At 46.1% G+C, this 17,884-nt stretch overlaps 2 protein-coding genes across 2 annotated transcripts in view; both read left to right on the forward strand.

Moving 5' to 3' along the window:
* The window catches only part of LOC107297244 (H-2 class I histocompatibility antigen, Q9 alpha chain-like), a 35,223-nt gene that overhangs the window by 7,528 nt on the left and 9,811 nt on the right, over nt 1-17,884 (forward strand). Inside the window, exons 2-3 of the mRNA XM_029286263.1 lie at nt 133-408; nt 5,362-5,637. Of these exons, the coding sequence (XP_029142096.1) occupies nt 133-408; nt 5,362-5,637 (552 nt within the window). The remainder of the gene's footprint in view (nt 1-132; nt 409-5,361; nt 5,638-17,884) is intronic.
* LOC114923379 (HLA class I histocompatibility antigen, B-38 alpha chain-like) overlaps nt 15,445-17,884 on the forward strand; it is a 48,718-nt gene continuing 46,278 nt past the window's right edge. Inside the window, exon 1 of the mRNA XM_029286262.1 lies at nt 15,445-15,562. Within this exon, the coding sequence (XP_029142095.1) occupies nt 15,499-15,562 (64 nt within the window). The 5' untranslated portion in view covers nt 15,445-15,498. The remainder of the gene's footprint in view (nt 15,563-17,884) is intronic.

Consider the following 17,884-nt stretch of genomic DNA (forward strand, 5'->3'; position numbering starts at 1 on the left):
TCCCCCTCCTCCTCCTCCTCCTCCTCCTTCTTCTTCTTCCTTCTTTCCCCCCAGAGCCTCAGATTGGAGCCTCCATAGGATGAGGGTCCTTGACTGGAGCCCCCTAACTCTGCCCCTCTGGGTTCCTTCCAGGCGCCTCCTCGCACTCCATGAAGTATTTCTCCTCCTCCATCTTGGACCCCAGTCAAGGGCTGCCCCACTATGTCTCTGTGGGATACGTGGACGGTCAGGTCTTTGTTCAGTACGACAGCAACAGCCGGAGGATGGAGCCTCGAGTCTCCTGGATCGGGAAGGTGGAGAAGGAGGACCCCCAATACTGGGACAGAGAGACCCAGAGAGAACGTGGCATTGAGGAGACGTTCAGAAGAAACCTGGAGATTCTGAGGCTTCACTATAATCAGAGCGAAGGTGAGTGATGGATCAGGTGGTTCTCCTGCCCCATAATCCCCTCCCCAGGAACCAGAGGGGGGGAGAAAGGGGGGTCCCTTCAATAGGAAAGCCTGCTTCCCCACATTTAAAAAAACTTTTTTAATATGCTTTTTCTTTTTTTAAAATCAGTATAAGCTTGTTATTGCCTCCATAGCTGATGTTTTTCTGCCAATTGCAGTTCATAAAAACATTTTTTTGAAATGAGGGATCAACTGCAGATCCATCTGGGCTGACTAGATCCCTGTCTTTCACCTCTTTTTGGAGGGATGAGTGGGGCCCAAAATGGCAGGAGCTTCTTCTCATCCTCCAGGTGGAAGGAGAGGCCAGGAGGCCAGATGGGGTGGGGGGAGCTCTTGGAAGGGGGTACAGGATCACTTCCGGGATCCCCCCAGTCTTGAGGGGGAAAAGGACAGAAAAGAAAGAAACCCCCATTTGGGGCCCTTCCTGAGTCACTCAGAGCGCTGATGGCTTCCCATCCTTGGTCCCTCCGGCTGGACTCCTGCGCTGCCCTCTTGGTGGGGCTGCCCTGGAGGGGGGAGGCCTTCTTCAGCAGCCCCCCCTTCTGCCATCTTTGGGGCACAAGATTCACCTCCAAGGAACCTGATTTAGGGGAGAGATTGCAAGCAAATATCTGTGTCACCAGAGGCTGCTTTGGGCTGAGGTAAACTTTCTCCACAAACATCAGCCATTTTCCCTCCTTTCATCCCAAGGAGGTGCAACCCCCCTTCTTCTGCCCTTTCCTTGCCCATCCCCCCCCAGGCTGACACCCCAGAGATCTGCTTCTTCTGCCCCTGATCCCCGAGGATCCCCCCAGATCCCTCCAGGCCCCCTGCTGGCCTCTCAGGGGAGCAGAGCTGAACCCAGAGGGCTCCCCCTGGTAGAGAAAGGAGGAAGGAGACCGGCCAGAGTGGAGGGGAGCCTCCTTTCCAGGCTAAACAGCCCCAAATGTCCCAACCTTTCCTCCAAGGGAGGCTGCTTTCACCCTCCCATCCTCTGGGTCACCTTCCCCAGCTCCCTCCTGACCTTTTTGAGGTCTGGTGACCAGAACTGGCGGACGATATTCCAGATGTGGTCACACCCTTGATTTACGCAAAGGCTTTGTGACATTAGTCTCCATGTTTTCAGTACCATTTTCATGATCTCTGATATCATTTTTGCCTGTTAAATTTTTTTATATAATTTGTATTGAACCTTTTCAACAAAAGATAAAAAATAATAGAAAGTAACATAAAAGAGATAAAAGAAAGAAATTAAAAAGAAATTAAAAAGTACAAGAAAAGAAAACAAGTTGAAAAAAAACAAAGGAAAAAGACATAAAGAAGTAGCTTCTGATATTCTTCACAGCAGTTACAAATATAAATATATTTTAGCCTCCCTAAAGCAGCCTTTCTTAACCTTTTGACCCTGGAGGAACCCTTGAACTAATGATAAAAACTTGCCTTTTCAATGTGATCCCTGTGCTTTTTTTCAGCACAAATATTCAATTCTGTGCCAAACTTGCAATGAACACAAACAGATTTCATCTTCAACCGAAATAAGACGGTTTCTGTCTTAGCCTTTGATGCTTCTGAAATAAGACAGAGCTGGTTCTCAGAAGTTGAAAACTGCAGCCAGATTTTCAGTGCCTTCCTGTGAATGGCAGGAGACTCTTCTTGGGCAGAAATCCAGAATCTCTTTTTTCCCCCTGGGCAGATCAGGGAATCTCCTCTGGAGGGCAGGATCAGACTCAGCTCAAGAGGATCTTCCTCTCCCTCCAAAGGGAAGGTCTCAGGCTGAGCAGAAGCTGCAGGGAAAGGATCCCCTTACCCGGTCACTCATGGGAGTGGAAAGGGAGGGAAAGGACTGGTCAGTTTAGTTCAACTGTACTTACAAGTTGGTTTCCCTCAGATTTAAGAGTTTCTGGAGTACTTCCTCACTCTCAAGCCCAACCAGAAGTAGAAACATTTCAATATTTCTTTTTGGTTTTTTTTCAAACATTCAGTTTCCTTTTAAATCCCAGAATTTAGTCACTTGAAGTTGAAACATCTTCTCCAGGGCCTTGCACAGACGGTAAACATCAAACTCATTTCAAAGGTCAATAACATTTTGAGTTTGCGGGGACTTCCGGTGGCGAGGCTTCGCCGAAGGAGGCTTTTTTCTTAGCCTCCCGCCCGGGACTGCGTCAAAGCTGTCAAAACAGCGTGGATCAGCTGTTTTGCGGCTCGGAACTTTCTCCCCGGGCAAAGGGGAGAAAGTGAGTTCCGTCTGGATAGGGGTTGAGTTCCCTAGTCCCCCCAGGAACGATCCTGGGGGGATGAAGATGATGAACTCCCCCGGAGTCCGGACCTCCCTCCGCAGCTCGGAATGCCTTCGCTCCTTGGAGCGAAGCTAGACGTCGCTGCCACTGCTGCTACTTTGTATCTACTTGTGAGTAACTTTTGAACAGATGGAACCAGACAGGGGATTTCTACTTTAGTTAAATTGTGACTTTAACTCAAAGATTCTACTGGGATTTTTGTTATTTGCTATAAGTGAAAGTGAGAAGAAAATGGCCGCGGAAGCGCTGCTTCTTTGTAACAAAAGGAAAACTTTCACTTTGTTTCCGGTTGGCCCTGGCTTTGGATTGCAACCCAGAGGTGATCTGTGGAGAAATAGAAAATTTTTTTAGAGTAAACTCCTGGGTTGCACGTCAGAGAAATATACCTAGAGATGTGGTTGTTTACTTTACTACAAGAGTACGTCGTAATGAAATTATACAGCTTTTTTATCAGCAGAAATTTCAAATTGCTGCACAAGATATTATACTCTTAAAAGAAATACCTTCTAAGATCTTAAGAAGAAGAAAGGATTTTACTTTTTTGGCTCAGGAGTTAAAGAAGCGGCAGATGCCTTTTAGATGGGAGATTCCTTTGGGCATTGTGGTAAATTATGCGGGGACCAGATACAGATTAAATTCTGTTCAAAAAGCTAAAGATTTTTATTTATTGGTCCTGAAAGCTGATTTATCACCATCATCGACATCTAAAGCACAGGAAGATCTGATGGAGCAACTTGTGGTGGAACTGCCTGGGGCCATGTCACTATCTGGAGGAGATCCTCAGAATCAACAAAAGTTGGGAGTGAACTTAAAGGAGCAAAGAATGACCCGTGCTGCCTATAGGCGTAAAGAGAGAGAGCAACAACAAAAAGAAACTGTATAACATATTCACCGACCTCGGAGCCAGTGGGAGGGGCGAGGCCAAAGAGATCTGTAATGACAGACTTGCAGGGAATGCTTAATAAGCTTCACAAGCCAAAGGATGGTTAAGTTGACGATGCTGAATGTGAATGGTTTGATTTTGCCATGGAAAAGGAAGAAATTATTTTAATATTTGAAATAATATAAAAAGGATTATATGCTTGTAAGGAATTCATAGTACTTTGAAAGATTTAAAATATTTGATAAACTTAAGATTGGGATTTTATCTTATTTTTTCAGCTTTGAAGAAGGAGGCATTGGTTTATATGTACTATATCAGCAACAACAATAAAAATAATTTTATAGGTTTTTGCATATGTTTGGAGATTGGAATGCTGTTGCTGATTTAATGAAGGATAAGAAGATTTCTTTGAAAGTATTGACTTGAGAGTGAAGAAAGTGAAGGAAAACTTAAGTGTAAAATTTAAGAAAGAATTTATATAAGATGCTTGATAGATATCTAGATCTTTAAAAATTGTTTTGTACAGCTTAAATGTTGAAGGTGGATAGATTATACTCAGAGAAAGTATGGAATGAATAAATATCATATAGTTTTTGAGTAGATATATTGTTTTTACTTATTGTTTTATTAGAGTTAAAGTATGTAAATACTGATTGTATTATGTTTAGTTAAATTGTAATTTAGATATGGAATGGGATGTGTTTTAATCCTGTATTTGGTTCCGGGAAGTCCAGGGAGGGAAGGGGATTAGGGGACAGAAATTATAAAAATTGATGTATTTATATGTTATAGGTAAATAATTATTATATTGAAAAGAGGAGATGCTCGGCTGGTACCCCAAACTGCACTCGATGAGGTGGTTAAGAAAGGAGATGGGATGTAGGTAGTTGGAAAGGAGGAAGGAGGAGAGGTTGTGGGTTTAGAGGGAGGAAGGAAAGGAAAGTGGATGAGGGTGGAGGCAAGGCGGGGACTGCCGAGCGTTTCCAAAAATGTATTGACTTGGATTATCTTTTTTCTGCTTGTGTATGTAAATGCATCATATTGGTATTTGTTGTTTAATTATAAAAGTTAATAAAAATTTTATTTAAAAAAAAATAACATTTTGAGTTTGCAGATCAGATTGGGCCACTTGCTGCTGTTGCTAAGGAAAATATTCCTTTGTGGCCCTTCAAGTCTTCATCTCCACAATGTACAAAGCCATGGTTTGTTTCTGGTTAGCCCAAAAAGGGAACCAGCCTTATGACATGGTGATATTTGTGAACGTAGATCAAGATTTATGGTCACAGAGATCCTTGCAAGCTTCTTTGCAGATCGACCAGATTCTCTTTGAGGCCACGATATTCTCAGTTCCTCTTTGCAGCCGCATATTCATGCAAATGTTCCCTCTCTGGGATCCCTTCCTTTCCCCCCAAGAGTCTCCCCAACAGAGGAACTGGAGAAGGAAAGAAGGGAGAGGCTCCGTCCCTCCATTTCTTCTGTGACACCTTCTTTTCTCGGTCTCCCTCGGGATCCTCCGCTGGCTTTTCCAGCTTCCCTTTTCCTGGGGAGGTTCAGGGACTCCATCCTGGGGGGGGGGAAATGGAGGGAGGCAGGTCGAGGGAGGGGAGAAGGGCGGTTACTGATGGGGGCTTTCTTTCCCTTGAATGCTAGGGAGGAAATGGGGGTGTCAGTGACTGTGTCAAAGTCCCTGCAGGGAACGGGGTCTGTGTCTATCTCGAGGACTCCCCAAACCATCATCTTGTTCCTATTTCAGGCCTTCACACATGGCAGTGGATGTATGGCTGTGAGCTCCAGGCTGATGGGAGCAAAGGAGGATTTGATCAGTTTGGCTACGATGGGAGGACCTTCCTCACGTTTGACAAGGAGAGACTCACCTGGGTGGCTCCCGTCCCCCTGGCCCAGATCACCCAGAGGAAATGGGACGCTATTCCAGGATATAATCAGAGATGGAAGGCCTACCTGGAGAAGGAATGCATTGAGTGGCTGCAGAAGTACCTGTCCTACGGGAATGAGACGCTGCTGAGGACAGGTGAGTCTCTGGATCCAGGCTGGACTTTCCTCCTTTATGGCTGGATTTCTCGTGCACATTCGGCCCCTTTGGGTTCCTGGTCTGCAGTCTGACTGCCCAGGAGGGAATCCTCCCCCTCCCCTTCCAGCCCCTCTCCATGACGCGGGAAGCCCTGATTGGTTCCCCTTGCCAGGCCGCCATTCCATGGACCAGGAAACGCAGCCTCTGCCTGGCGGGTGTCTGGGTGGATCAGGCAGGAGAAGCACTTGGGGGTGTCCTGTTCACAGCCCACAATGAGGCAATAGGAACACTTGGGGTTCTTCAGTGAAACCCCCAATAGCCAAACTGTAGTCAAGTGTGAGGGGCTCCCTTAATTTCCCCCCATTACAGTAGTGGGCAAAATTGTGGAAACCTTTGGGGAAAAGTCTATTTTTGAGGTTTGATGGCTAATAATACCACTTTTTTTTGGAGCAGTACCATAAAATTATATATCAATGGATATATGAATATCAATGGAAAGATAATTTAATCAAGAATGTAATGCAACAAAGTTTGTTCAATTACCTCTACTGTGTTCTATGAAAGTTATAGCCAAATAACCAGAAAAAGGAAGCACAGCTTGTTTAGGTTGATGTCAGGTAGCTTTCCTTCATCTCTCTCTCTCTCTCTCTCTCTCTCTCTCTCTCTCTCTCTCTCTCTCTCTCTCTCTCTCTCTCTCTCTATCTATCTATCTATCTATCTATCTATCTATCTATCTATCTCTCTCTCTCTCTATCTCTCTCTCTCTCCACTTTCCCTCCCCTGAAGGAAGCAGCCCAAGATCACTCAGAGTTCAAAGCAGCCAGAGAGGAATTTCCTTGGACCCTCAATTTGTTCCTTGAGGTTTTTCTGAGAAGGACTCAGAATCAGGGGTTCTTGTGGTTGAGCATTTTCCAGATCTGGAGCATTTCCTAAAATTCTTGGAGACGCTGAAGGTCTGGAGTGGGAAGTAGTGGGAGATCTTCCTCTCCCTCCAAGTTTCCCACCCACCTTCCAGGCTCTGGAGGGGCTCAGAGTTAATTCCAGGGGTGCCATTTCTGCAGAGCCCCCAGTGGTGACTGTGAGCAGCGGAACAGAGATGGAAGATGGGATGGAGATGCACATCTGTCGCGTGGATGGCTTCTACCCCAGGGAGATCGATGCCTCCTGGACGAGGGACGGGGAGGTCTGGCTGCAAGACACCCTCCGTGGCTCCGTGGCCCCCAACGCAGATGGGACCTTCCACGCCTGGCTCAGTATCCGGATCGATCCCCAAGAGAGGGGCCACTATCGGTGCCACGTGGAGCATGATGGCCTGCAGGAGCCTCTGGACGTGGCCCTGGAGGGTGAGAGGCTGCAGGGAGGGAAAGGCTGGGCTCTTTGGCAGGCTGGAAGGTTGAGGGAGGGTAATCTCACCCCAGTTGTGTCCAGATGTGAGCATATCTGAGCTTTAAGCCATTGGTTTTTCTAGTGTTTGAGGTTGATTAAGCTACAGGGACCAGACCATAGAACTGGCTTCAGGGGATGTAAAGGAAACTACAGAATCCCATCACAAGAGCTGGCAGATCCTGATGAAATCCTCTTAGATTCTCTCTTAGCTTCTGTCCCTTTCCTCTTTCTTGTTGTTTTTAGCAAGCATCAATTCACAAATGGCATGATAGCTATTCAGTACGAGTCCTGAGTTTTGTGCAAGAGAAAATTAAATTTGAAGTTCCCCTCATCAGAACTGACTCCCAAAGCAATGCCACTTTATAATGCTTTGGTAAGACCTTACTTTCAATACTGCATCCAGTTTTGGTCGCCACAATATAAAAAAGATGTTGAAACTCTAGAAAGAGTGCAGAGAAGAGCAAAAAAGATGATTAGGAGCCTGGAGGCTAAAACATATGAAGAACGGTTGCTGGAATTGAGTATGTCTAGTTTAAAGAAGAGGGAGTCAAGCTATTTTCCAAAGCACCTGAAGGCAGGACAAGAAGCAACGGATGGAAACTAAACAAGAAGAAAAGCAAACTAGAACTAAGGAGAAATTTCCTGACAGTGAGAACAATAAACCAAATGGAACAATTTGCCTTCAGAGGTTGTGGGTGCTCCATCACTGGAGGCATCTAAGAAGAGACTGGACAGCCACTTGTCTGGAATGCTTGAGCATTGGGTTGTGCTAGAAGACCTCCAAGGTCCCTTCAAACACTGTTATTCTGTTTCTGCCATTTCTGGCACCATCCAGAAGTTGAATGTCTCCATATTCCGTTTTTCATGCTGAAGTTCTGGAAGCACAAAATAAAATTCTCTGGACTGGTCAAAGAAATGGAAGTGTATACTTAAAAAAATGACAGGTGATATGAACTCTTTTACTTTAAATAATAAAATGCAAACGTTCAAACTGAAGACAGAAGCCCATGACATATTGGGGCTGAACAAAAATACATTTTTTTACATTATTGTGTTGGTGAGGTTTTTATTTTGTAAGTTGCTGAGAGTCACAAAGTTGCCAATGGCTGTTTTTGAGCTGAAGAGCTAAAGATGAATTCAGTTGCCTTCATGCTGGGCTGTTGTGAGAAGGCAGCGACATGAGGTCACGTCCTAACCATGGTTAGCAAGGCGCCTTCATACTTCCCTTAGAGCAGTGATGGCGAACCTTTTAGACACTGAGTGCCCAAACTGCAAGCCAAAACCCACTTATGCATTGTCGAGTGCCGGGTGGGTGTGGCCCATTGGGTGGGCATGGCCCATTGGATGGGCGTGGCTGCGGTGGTAACGGCAGACTGGGTGGGACTAAAAAGTTCAATCAATCAATTCCAACTTTGCAAGATCTTTTATTTTCCCATGAGAAGTTGAAATTGACTGATTGAACCTTTTTTTTTTCACACACAGTGGTGGAGGCCTAAAGCGAAGAGGTTTTATAAAACCCAGCTGAAGGCCTAGGACTGGGGTGACGGCCCGCGTGCCCACAGAGAGGGCTCTGAGTGCCGCCTCTGGCACCCGTGCCATAGGTTCGCCACCACTGCCTTAGAGGGACATGAAGAGGAGCCCATGGAGTTTTTAATTTGGGGAATGTCCAGCTTTCGCTGCTTTAGGTCTCTCCCCCAGTTGGGATGATTGTTTTGGGCTATCCTTCAATTTTCTGCTCTTCCTCCCAATTCAGAACCAAAATCCAACCTGGGGCTCATCATCGGCTGCGTTGTGGCTGGCCTTGTCTCGGTGTTTGCGATTGCTGGGATCTTGGCTTTTATTTACATTCTCAGTAAGTATTCTCTTTTGGGTTCTGGGGGAAGATAGGAACATTTCTCCCAAGTCTCTCTCTTTGGGGAGCTTCTTCCGGGCTTCCTCCTGTCCTGTTTTCCCAGCCCTCTTGGGGAGCATCTGAGACTCGGCCTCTTGCTGGGACTCCATTCTCAATTCAGCTGAGTCTGAGGTTGGGATAGTCCCGTCTTCTTCTGAGTTGGGAAGAGGCATCCCAGTTCTAACCCTTTTAAAGTCTTTGATCAAAGAGCAGCAGAGAAGGATTTCCATGAAATCCTTCCTCCCCTCCCAGCTATTGCTGCTTCCCCCAATTCCCCTCCGTCCATCTCAGAGGCAGCAGGTCTCCCTTGGGGCAAATCGGATGGTGAAGTCTGAAGATCTTCCTGTGGTTGTTAATAAGAGTGGCCAGGAGAGGTTGTTGCTAGACAAGTGTGAGAACCTCTCCTGGGGCTGGTCTGCATACAGAGAGAGTGGATGATCTCTGGTGGGTTCTTTCAAGCTTTCACTGGTTTTTGTCCTTGCAGACAAGCGTCAAGAAGGCTACAGAGCAGCATCAAGTGGGTGATTTGTCCTCATTACACGTGAGCTCCAATTCAGAGCGAGAATCAGAGGCAACGTCAGTTGAGATATGTGTATGTGTGTCCAAGCACAAAAGAAGCTCATGAAGAGTTGTGCTATCTTCCTCTTCCTCTCAAGAACTAAGCTGTGGAAGTAGGGGCCCCTTTTCATGACAACCCCTGCTATTCTTGGGAGTGGAGACCCCAAGGAGAAACATCTGGGACAAGGAACCTTCAAGAAGATGAGAAGACCCAGCTGGGTGGACGATCCCTCTGACTGAGACGCTGCTCTGTTTCCCAAGAAGGTGGAAAGGAAAAGCTCGGCCACCACATGATCAGCAGGAGGCACTTTGAGAGGAAAGGAGGTTTGGTAGATGCCAGCTGGATCTCCTCTTGGTCTCCCATCACAAGACTCTCCAAATATGAACTGATTGGAAAAAGAGACTTTGGAGCCATCTGTATGTTGTGCTCCTTCTGGGTCTGGGTCTGGTGAAACCAGAATTTATCTGGATAGTTTGGGACAATTTTGCTAGGGAATCCGAGGAGGAAATCCTCCAGAGAGAAAAGAGACCTGGGGAAGTCCGGAGGGGGTGGCTGAGATTTTGTCTTCCCAGGAGACGTGGGGTGAATTTGGTCTTGGGCATCCAGAGCGAGCGGATGGGGCCAGGGAACAAGATGGGGAAACAGCAAAGGTTTCCTTGGCTTCCTTTTACACAAACACACACACACAACCTTCTGTCTTCCTTCCCCTCCCTATAAAGATGCCTTATGGATCCGAATAGCCCCACATTCAGTGGTGGGATTCAAATATATGAACAACTGGTTCTCTGTGTGGATTCTGCTTCCGGAAGTCCATTCTGGGCCTGGGCAACAAAAAATTAGCTACTGGTTCTGCCGAAGTTGTGCAAACTGGCTGAATCCCACCACTGCCCACGTTGCTACCAACCCATTTCCTTCCAGTTAAGGTGAAGGTCTCTTTTTGCTCCATGGACACAACAAGGAAGCTTTCTTGGCACCGAGACAGAAACGGCAACTTACACCCGTGTCCTGTGGTCTCAGGATTCCCATTTGTGGCTTTCCCAGCCAGCTTCCCTCAAGAAAAGACGGGGGGAAGCCAGCAAAAAGTCACAGTCGTGTGATGTCTTGCTTAATGACCAGTGGTCACGTGATACCTCACTGCTTAATGACAAATTTTCAAAGACTTTTGCGGTCATAAGTCAAGGACCCCCTGGAAGAAGAGCTTGGGATGCAAGCACAGTTTTCATAAGAGAATAGTTTAACATAAAGGTAACTTTAAGGAGAAAAAAGCAAGAGAGAATACAATTTATTCGGGATGAGATTAAAAAAAAAAAAGGGAAGAAGTTTTAAATAGTTCCCAGAGAGGACATCTATTATCCACCAAATTAAGCTTCCACAGAGACAATTACTTGTGCTAATTAATAACAATAATTAAATAATTAATAGAGTATTATCAATCAGCGAGATGGAAATAAAGATCAATTTATGCAAAAAAAAAGAAGAAAATCTTGAATTTCCAAATACTGGGAAAATGGTTGGCATATAAGTTGGACAAAAAAAAAAGAAAATAAAGTAAAACTAAAGTTACCCTTGAAAAGAACGGAACAGAGGTCCTATTGGTCATTGCCTAGCAACAGAGTAAACATTCCGATGAGTGACAGTTGGCTGCAGCCTATATAAAGATTGGGCTAATTCTGGTCTCTGCTGGAAACAGCCTTTTGCTCAGGTGGGTATAAATTTCATTCCTGAACCTTGGACCTGCTGATCACCTTGAATTGGACCTTGGAGAACTCTTTTGTATGCTCTTCTTTAAAAAAAACACAGACCCAATTGGAAGGCAAGGCTTTTCTTTGATTGACATTCCTGGGACATTGATAACTGTTGAGACCTGAAAACAAAACTGATATTCTCTCCTAGGACCAAAATTAAATAGAGACAGTCTTGCCTGGGATTTTAGGCTTCATTGTTAGCATTTTAGAAGGCGATATTAGCAGTTTTAACTCGGCAAGCTGGACCTCTTTTTTAAGTTCAAGAAAGCAGATTTTTCTCTTCTTAGCCAAGGCCATTTTTTTTCTTTTGGTATGTGAGAATTTGCTTTTTCAGCCACTAAACAATAAAGCGTGGATTCTGGAGAGCCTTGGATGCCCTTCCAAGTATTAAGTAAGATAAAAATTTATCTGGGAAAGGGAGTATATATAAGCTGTAAGTTTTCTAGAATCAATACTTTCTACTGAAATCCATCTCTTACTGTTTGATCTTTTTTGCCATATCAGATACACCAAAGGTTTGTATTTGTTTCTGAATCCTATAAAAAGACTTTCCCACCCTCCCTGTCACAGGTTCCACTAACTAGGCCCAGTTTGGTGGGATCAAGGCACATAAGAGGTAGCAACAACGCAGGTTCCTAGACAACACACACACACACACTATGTACTACTCACTCTTCTCCACAGCTACTCCCACCTGTCTTACTCCTTGTGAGGACTGCTAGAGAAAAACATCCCTTTCTAGGAGCTTCAGGTTGCTTTACTTCCACACACAAATACGCACCTTCTTTCCCCACACCCTCAGTTGTTTCACAGCACAGCTATTCCAGGCATCTTGGCTGTGCTGTCCCTGGGGAGAGGCCTTGGAGAAATGGGACAGAAATAGCACAGGAGGTGTCAACTTTCTGGGCAGATTGCTCCTTCCCACACACAGCCCTTAATGGAGGCTTCTTGCTTTGCCTGAATTGCTGGGTGTTTCCTGTTTTCGGGTGGGCAAAGAAGCCCCTTTGCAAAGGGAAAAGCGCCTCTTTCGAATTCAGGGCTCAAGTTCTTACCAGCTCCAGGCCAAAGTCGGGGTGTCTGAGTTGGGAGGCAACAGCAGTACCTGAATAAAGAATCTCTTAAGAGACGATGCAGTTACAAAAGGGGCTGCCTGCAGTCCCTAAAATGGCGGAAGGCTGCTACAGTCTACTCAAAATGGCGGTTGGCTGACTGCCAATGGGATCCAACTCAATGTGGCAGATGGTTTTTCCTCCCCCCTCTGAAGTTGGCAAACTGCCAGTCTCTCAATGCCTCCAGGAGTGTCCCAGAGTCCCACATGCATTTGCAGCCTGTTTTCAGGGGTTCCTGAAAGGATTGTGCAGCTTCTGCAGCTTCTTGGCTGGAGGAAGGAGAAAGCCATCCGGCATGTTGACTCCTGTCCTGTCCCCATTGTTCTCTATTTACGTTGCCTCCAAAATGAAAATTCAGAAAAAAGAAAAATGTAATCTTAAAATCAACTACACCCCTTATTAATCAGCAGTGATCTTTGGAAAGTGGAAGGAAGGTGGCAGCAGATAAATATGGGGCTGGAGAGAATATCCTTCCTGGCTATCAAAGCAATGCTAGTTCTTTGTTAATCGCCTCCCAAGTAATAAAATTGTTTGTTTCAACACAGTTGAATAAAAATAACACTACCGCCTCAACCTTTTACTTTTGCATACTTAATATGCATGACTATTTTTATAACACAAAATTAAAAAAAAACCAAAGAGAAAGTTTCATTTTTTTCTGTCTCACCCACAAAATCCAGAAGCGGTTTCCAAGTAGAAACAAAGTTGGATGTTTTTTTTTTTTATTAAAGAACTTAATCTGGCCATTCTCACTTCTGTCAACATGGATAACAACAAAGTTCCTTTTTTTCCAAGTTCTTTGTCCATTCAGCCTAAAAGAAATAACTTGGGTTTAATTTTTATATTCTTTTTGAGACTCTTCTGTATTAAAACACAAATCTTATTTTAATATTTTAAAAATGTGCATTTTTTAACAAATCATTTTATTATAAAAACCTAGAAGAAAGGATCGATGCTTTAAGCAATGCAGCCCTGTTGCTAGTTCGGCAGTTCCTTGAGATCCCCCAGCCCATTCCCACAACCATATTTTAAGAGACTTCTGGAAGGAGATAAGGATGGTGATCTCAGCAGAAAGGTCCAATCTCCTGGGTCTACAGGGAGTCCTCGATTACCAACAGTTCACTTAGTGACTATTGGAAGTTACAAGGGCACTGAAAAAAGTGACTTATGACCGTTTTCCACATTTATGACCATTGAAGCATCCCAATGGTGACGTGATTTACATTCGGATGCTTGACAACTGACTCCCATCTGTGACAGTTGCAGTGTCCCTGGGTCACGTGATCCCCTTTTGCAACCTTCTGACATGCAAAATCCATGAGGAAACCACATTCACTTAACAACCGTGTTCAAAATTTTAACCACTGCAGTGATTCACTTATTAAATATGGCAAGAAAAGTCATGAAATAGGTCAAAACTCACTTAACAAATTCCTCACTTAGCAACATAAATTTTGGGCTCAATTGTTGTAAGTTGAGGACTACCTGTCTGTGTGACTCCTTAACATCCCAAACCCACAACATACTTCTGCTATTGCTGACAGGGTGGATGGATGTAATCGGAAGAGGGGGTCTCGTTCCACGAAGGGCTTCAAAAGTCAAAAACAGCCCCTTGAATTGGACTCCGAAGCAAACTGGCAATCACTGCAGCTGGGGGAGCAGAGGTGTGATGTCTGCCCTTCTTGTGGTACATAAAACTGCCCCCATCCCCACATTTTGTACCCGCTGAAACCTTCCAGATGCTCTTAAGGAGCAGCCCCATGTAGACTGCATTAGAGTAATGCACCCAGGATGGCTATATACATTGGACTATAGACTCTGGGCATCCCTAAAGAAGCAGTCTGGACAGGCTGTGAGGTGTCTGGGTAGATCAGGGGCCTCCCCAGATGAGGCCTGTGGAGGGCTGAGCCTGGAGAAAGAGGCCCCATAATGCTTGGCAAGGCAGCTGCCTCTCCTTCCTCTGATTCCCACAGGCAAAGGCTCTCCTGAGCTGCTTTGGCCTCTCTTGTGTTTGGCTCCTTCCCAAAATCCTGGCTCAGGAAGCAGCCCTGGATCTCATTTGCCAGGGATTCTCCAGACCCACAAAGAATAAATTCATACAGTGGATGTAACTGTGTCAGACACGAATCCGGGAGGTGCCTTTCTATAACCTTCTCACATTGGGTTACCTGCAATCTGGGTGAATTTTTCCTTCTGGGTGTGTTGTGTGTGAATCCTATTTGCACAAAATGCTGCATCGTAAATCAACCAGTTTCTTAAAGCAGACAAGGTTGAGCCTGCTGTGAACCCAGAGCGAAAAGAGAGGATCTGAAGGTGAGGCTCATCCTGCAGACGGCCAATTTCCAGAGACTCACCAGCCATTGTACAGTCCCTCCAATGGCCTGGCCTTCTTCATGGGCAGAAACACAGAACCAGAACTGTGAAAGGGAGGCAAAAGATCCAGACCCTCAGTTGGGTTCTGTTTTTCCTGCACGAGTAGCCAATAAGTCACGGTAGCTGTTTATTTCTGCAGAAACAGAGAGCCTCACATTTGGGGGAGAGGTTCAGATCAAGCGCCCCGAGTGAAAGACGTGTCAGAGATTCATACAGAAAGTTTTTTTGCTATTCACAATCAGTCTATGTCACTTCTTTCACAAGATTAGTGTTACACGTCATCCATTACATTTATCATTTTGGGTACATTTGTTGTACTTAGTACAAGAGAGGGAGACCTTCCTAATCATTGTCGAGAGTTTCCTGCTGCAGGTCTGTAGTTTGTCAGTCTCGCAAGGAAGCCGAAAAAGTAAAGGGGAGCTTAGACAGTCTGGGAGGTAATTGAATCAGTTCTGAGTGTTGCTGGCTTAGTTCAAGATAGTTTGATTAATTTCCGGCTGGTTTGGGGCTTAAACAGGATTTGAGACTTTTCTTCTGATGGGATTCCTGTTGCTTCCCCCCTTTGCTAATGGAGAGGAGAAACTGCAAAGCCGCAAACCAGCAGGGGGCGCCAATCTCCAGCTCATCCGTGTTTCCGGAAATTCTTCCAGCCCGCCTTGCTGAGACTCTCCGGATCTGAAACATTTTCAAAATTTTACATTCACCTGCTTTTGCTCTGGGTTGTTGATTACCCGGAATGCGTCTTTCTCTGCCTGCGACTTCTGGGGAGCGGATCGCAGTTTGAGGATCGCGGCCAGGATGGCGCTGCGCTCTCTGTCGCTCCTGGTGTTGGTGGGGGTCGCCCTGCGGGAGAGCTGCCTCGGTGAGTCCCTTTATCTCCCGGTGGGGATCCATCCAGGGAATCTCTCTCTGTCTCTCTCCTCCCCCCCCCAAAGAGTATTCCCTGGAAGAGAATCCCGATTCGGTCCTCTTTTGAGTCCGCTCCCATTCTGGCCCTTCTCAGAAGGGACCCCAAAGCGTGGATGGGACTTGGCTGCCCCTCCCCCCTCCCCCCCAGGAGAGCCCCTCTGGGAACGGGAGAAGGGGGGGCCCTCCAGAGGTCAGTCAAGTCTACCTGGGCGCCCCCGAGCGCAGTTCTTTCCCTCCCCCAAAGTGGAGGTTGTGGGAAAGCGGCGTTTGCAGGGACCGGGTCAGTTCCCAAACTTCCTGGCTGCCTTCGCACAACCCCTCCGCCTGGCTCCTCTTCCCTGCCTTTGGGGGGGCTCGGGGGCTCTTTGTGGCTTCTGGTGCTGGGAGGAGCCGGCTCGTTTCTCGACTCGCTTCCGTGTATTGGCTGACACGGAGGCTGGAGCACTGGAGCCCTCGGGTTAAGGCTGTCCTGGGAATGCAGCAGGAGAAGAGTCTGGAGAGAAGCCCTCCTTGAACTCTCTTCCCAAAGATCCCCCCTGATTGATTGTCACTTTCCCCTGGATCCCCACCCCCCACCCCGTCCTAAACCCCAATATCCCCAGAACTTTTTTCTAGGACAGGCAGGAATTTTTCCACCCAAAATCCTCCTCCTTCCATTTCAGGAGCCCCCAGCACGGGAGAGTTTGCAGAATCAGAAATATTTAAAGTTTACTCTTATTCGTTGGTCATCAGATCAGAGGTCTTGAGGTGTCCCTAGTTGTTCCTCAGAGAAACTCTCAATGCAGCAGCTTTTCCAAAGGCATTTCCAAAACTGTCAGGATCTGAAGGATCAGAGAGGCTGGGCTGGAGGCAGGAGGAGAGAAGCCCCTTTGGATGGAGAGCCTGAAATGAAGGGCTTGCTTGGACACAGACAGGCCCAAACTGACCAGCCCTTCCTGACCTGAGGAAGATTCGTGATTGTGAGGACGCCCAACCTGCGTTACATTCACATGTTTCTCCTCTCAGGCAGACTTCAGACTCCCTCACTGCTCAGCCCCACGAGGGTAAGAAGCGGGTTCTGGATCACGGAGGGTCCGATCCCCCCTCCTTCTGTCAGAGAAAAGCTCTGATCCATTTGAAATCTCCTTAGAGCAGGAAGTGGATCTGGGGATCCCTCTTCCCAAAAGCTCTGAGAAGCCGCTGGGATTGTGGGGAGGAGCAGGAAAAAGGAGGCCGAGGCCTTTGCCTTGGGAGACTGGGAAGGGCTGAGAGACCATACTGGAGGGAATGGGCAGTGGGACTACAGGTAGTCCTCAACTTACAACAGTTCATTTAGTGACACTTCAAAGTTACAACATCATTGAAAAAAGTGACTTATGAACATTTTTCACACGACCATTTTAGCGTCCTCATGGTCACGTGACCAGGATTTGGATGCTTGGCCACTGGTTCATATTTATGACGGTTGCAGTGATCCCGTTTTGTGACCTTCTGACAAGCAAAGTCAATGGAGAAGCCAGATTCACTTAACAACGGGTTTATTAATTTAACAACTGCAATGATTCACTTAACAACTTGTGGCAAGAAAATTCGTAAAATGGAGCAAAGCTCAATTAAGAAATGTCTCACAGCAGCAACAAATGTGGGCTCGATTATAGTCGTAAGTCGAGGACTGCCTGTATTTATTTCTCGTGGGGGGGGCTTTTGAGATCCTGCCCTTTTCCATGCAGACCCAGTTTCTGCCCAAATAAGTCCCGTGAAGGATCCTGAAAATGATCTTTAAACTCTTTGGTGACCCGGAAGAATTTCTGACCTGAAGAGCTTTCAGAATGGAGACCCAGAAAGGGCCTTGGGGATTTTCATCAGCTTAATCGATTTCCCAGGAGCATTTTATTCATTTTATTTATTTCTTTTAATTCTTTTAATCCACTTACAAGCTGTTGTTTTTCTGTTCCTTGGGCAGCCTCAGAGTCTCTTCCGTGTTTGTGTTTTGGCAATGAAAACTAAACGGTGACTTAATGTGATTTTCTTTTGTCCTTGTTAGTCATGTTTAGCATAGTTTATGTCTTGTGAATTTAGTCTCTCCTCCAATCCAAGGAAGGGCTGAAGAAACTTTGATGCTCCTTGGTTGGGAGTTTGCATGAAGGAAACTGAAATGTTCTATGTTTATCTAGGATTCCCCAGAGGGGCTTTAAAGGTGACAGGACCCTCCATAGAGAGGCTGAGTTTGGGGAGAGGACCCCAGCAGAGCCCCCCCCACCCCACCCAATATGGGAGTTGGCAGCAGGAACTCCCA

Source organism: Protobothrops mucrosquamatus, unplaced genomic scaffold (assembly GCF_001527695.2).
Source record: "Protobothrops mucrosquamatus isolate PMUCROS unplaced genomic scaffold, P.Mucros_1.0 scaffold3200, whole genome shotgun sequence".
Taxonomy (NCBI): Eukaryota; Metazoa; Chordata; class Lepidosauria; order Squamata; family Viperidae; genus Protobothrops; species Protobothrops mucrosquamatus.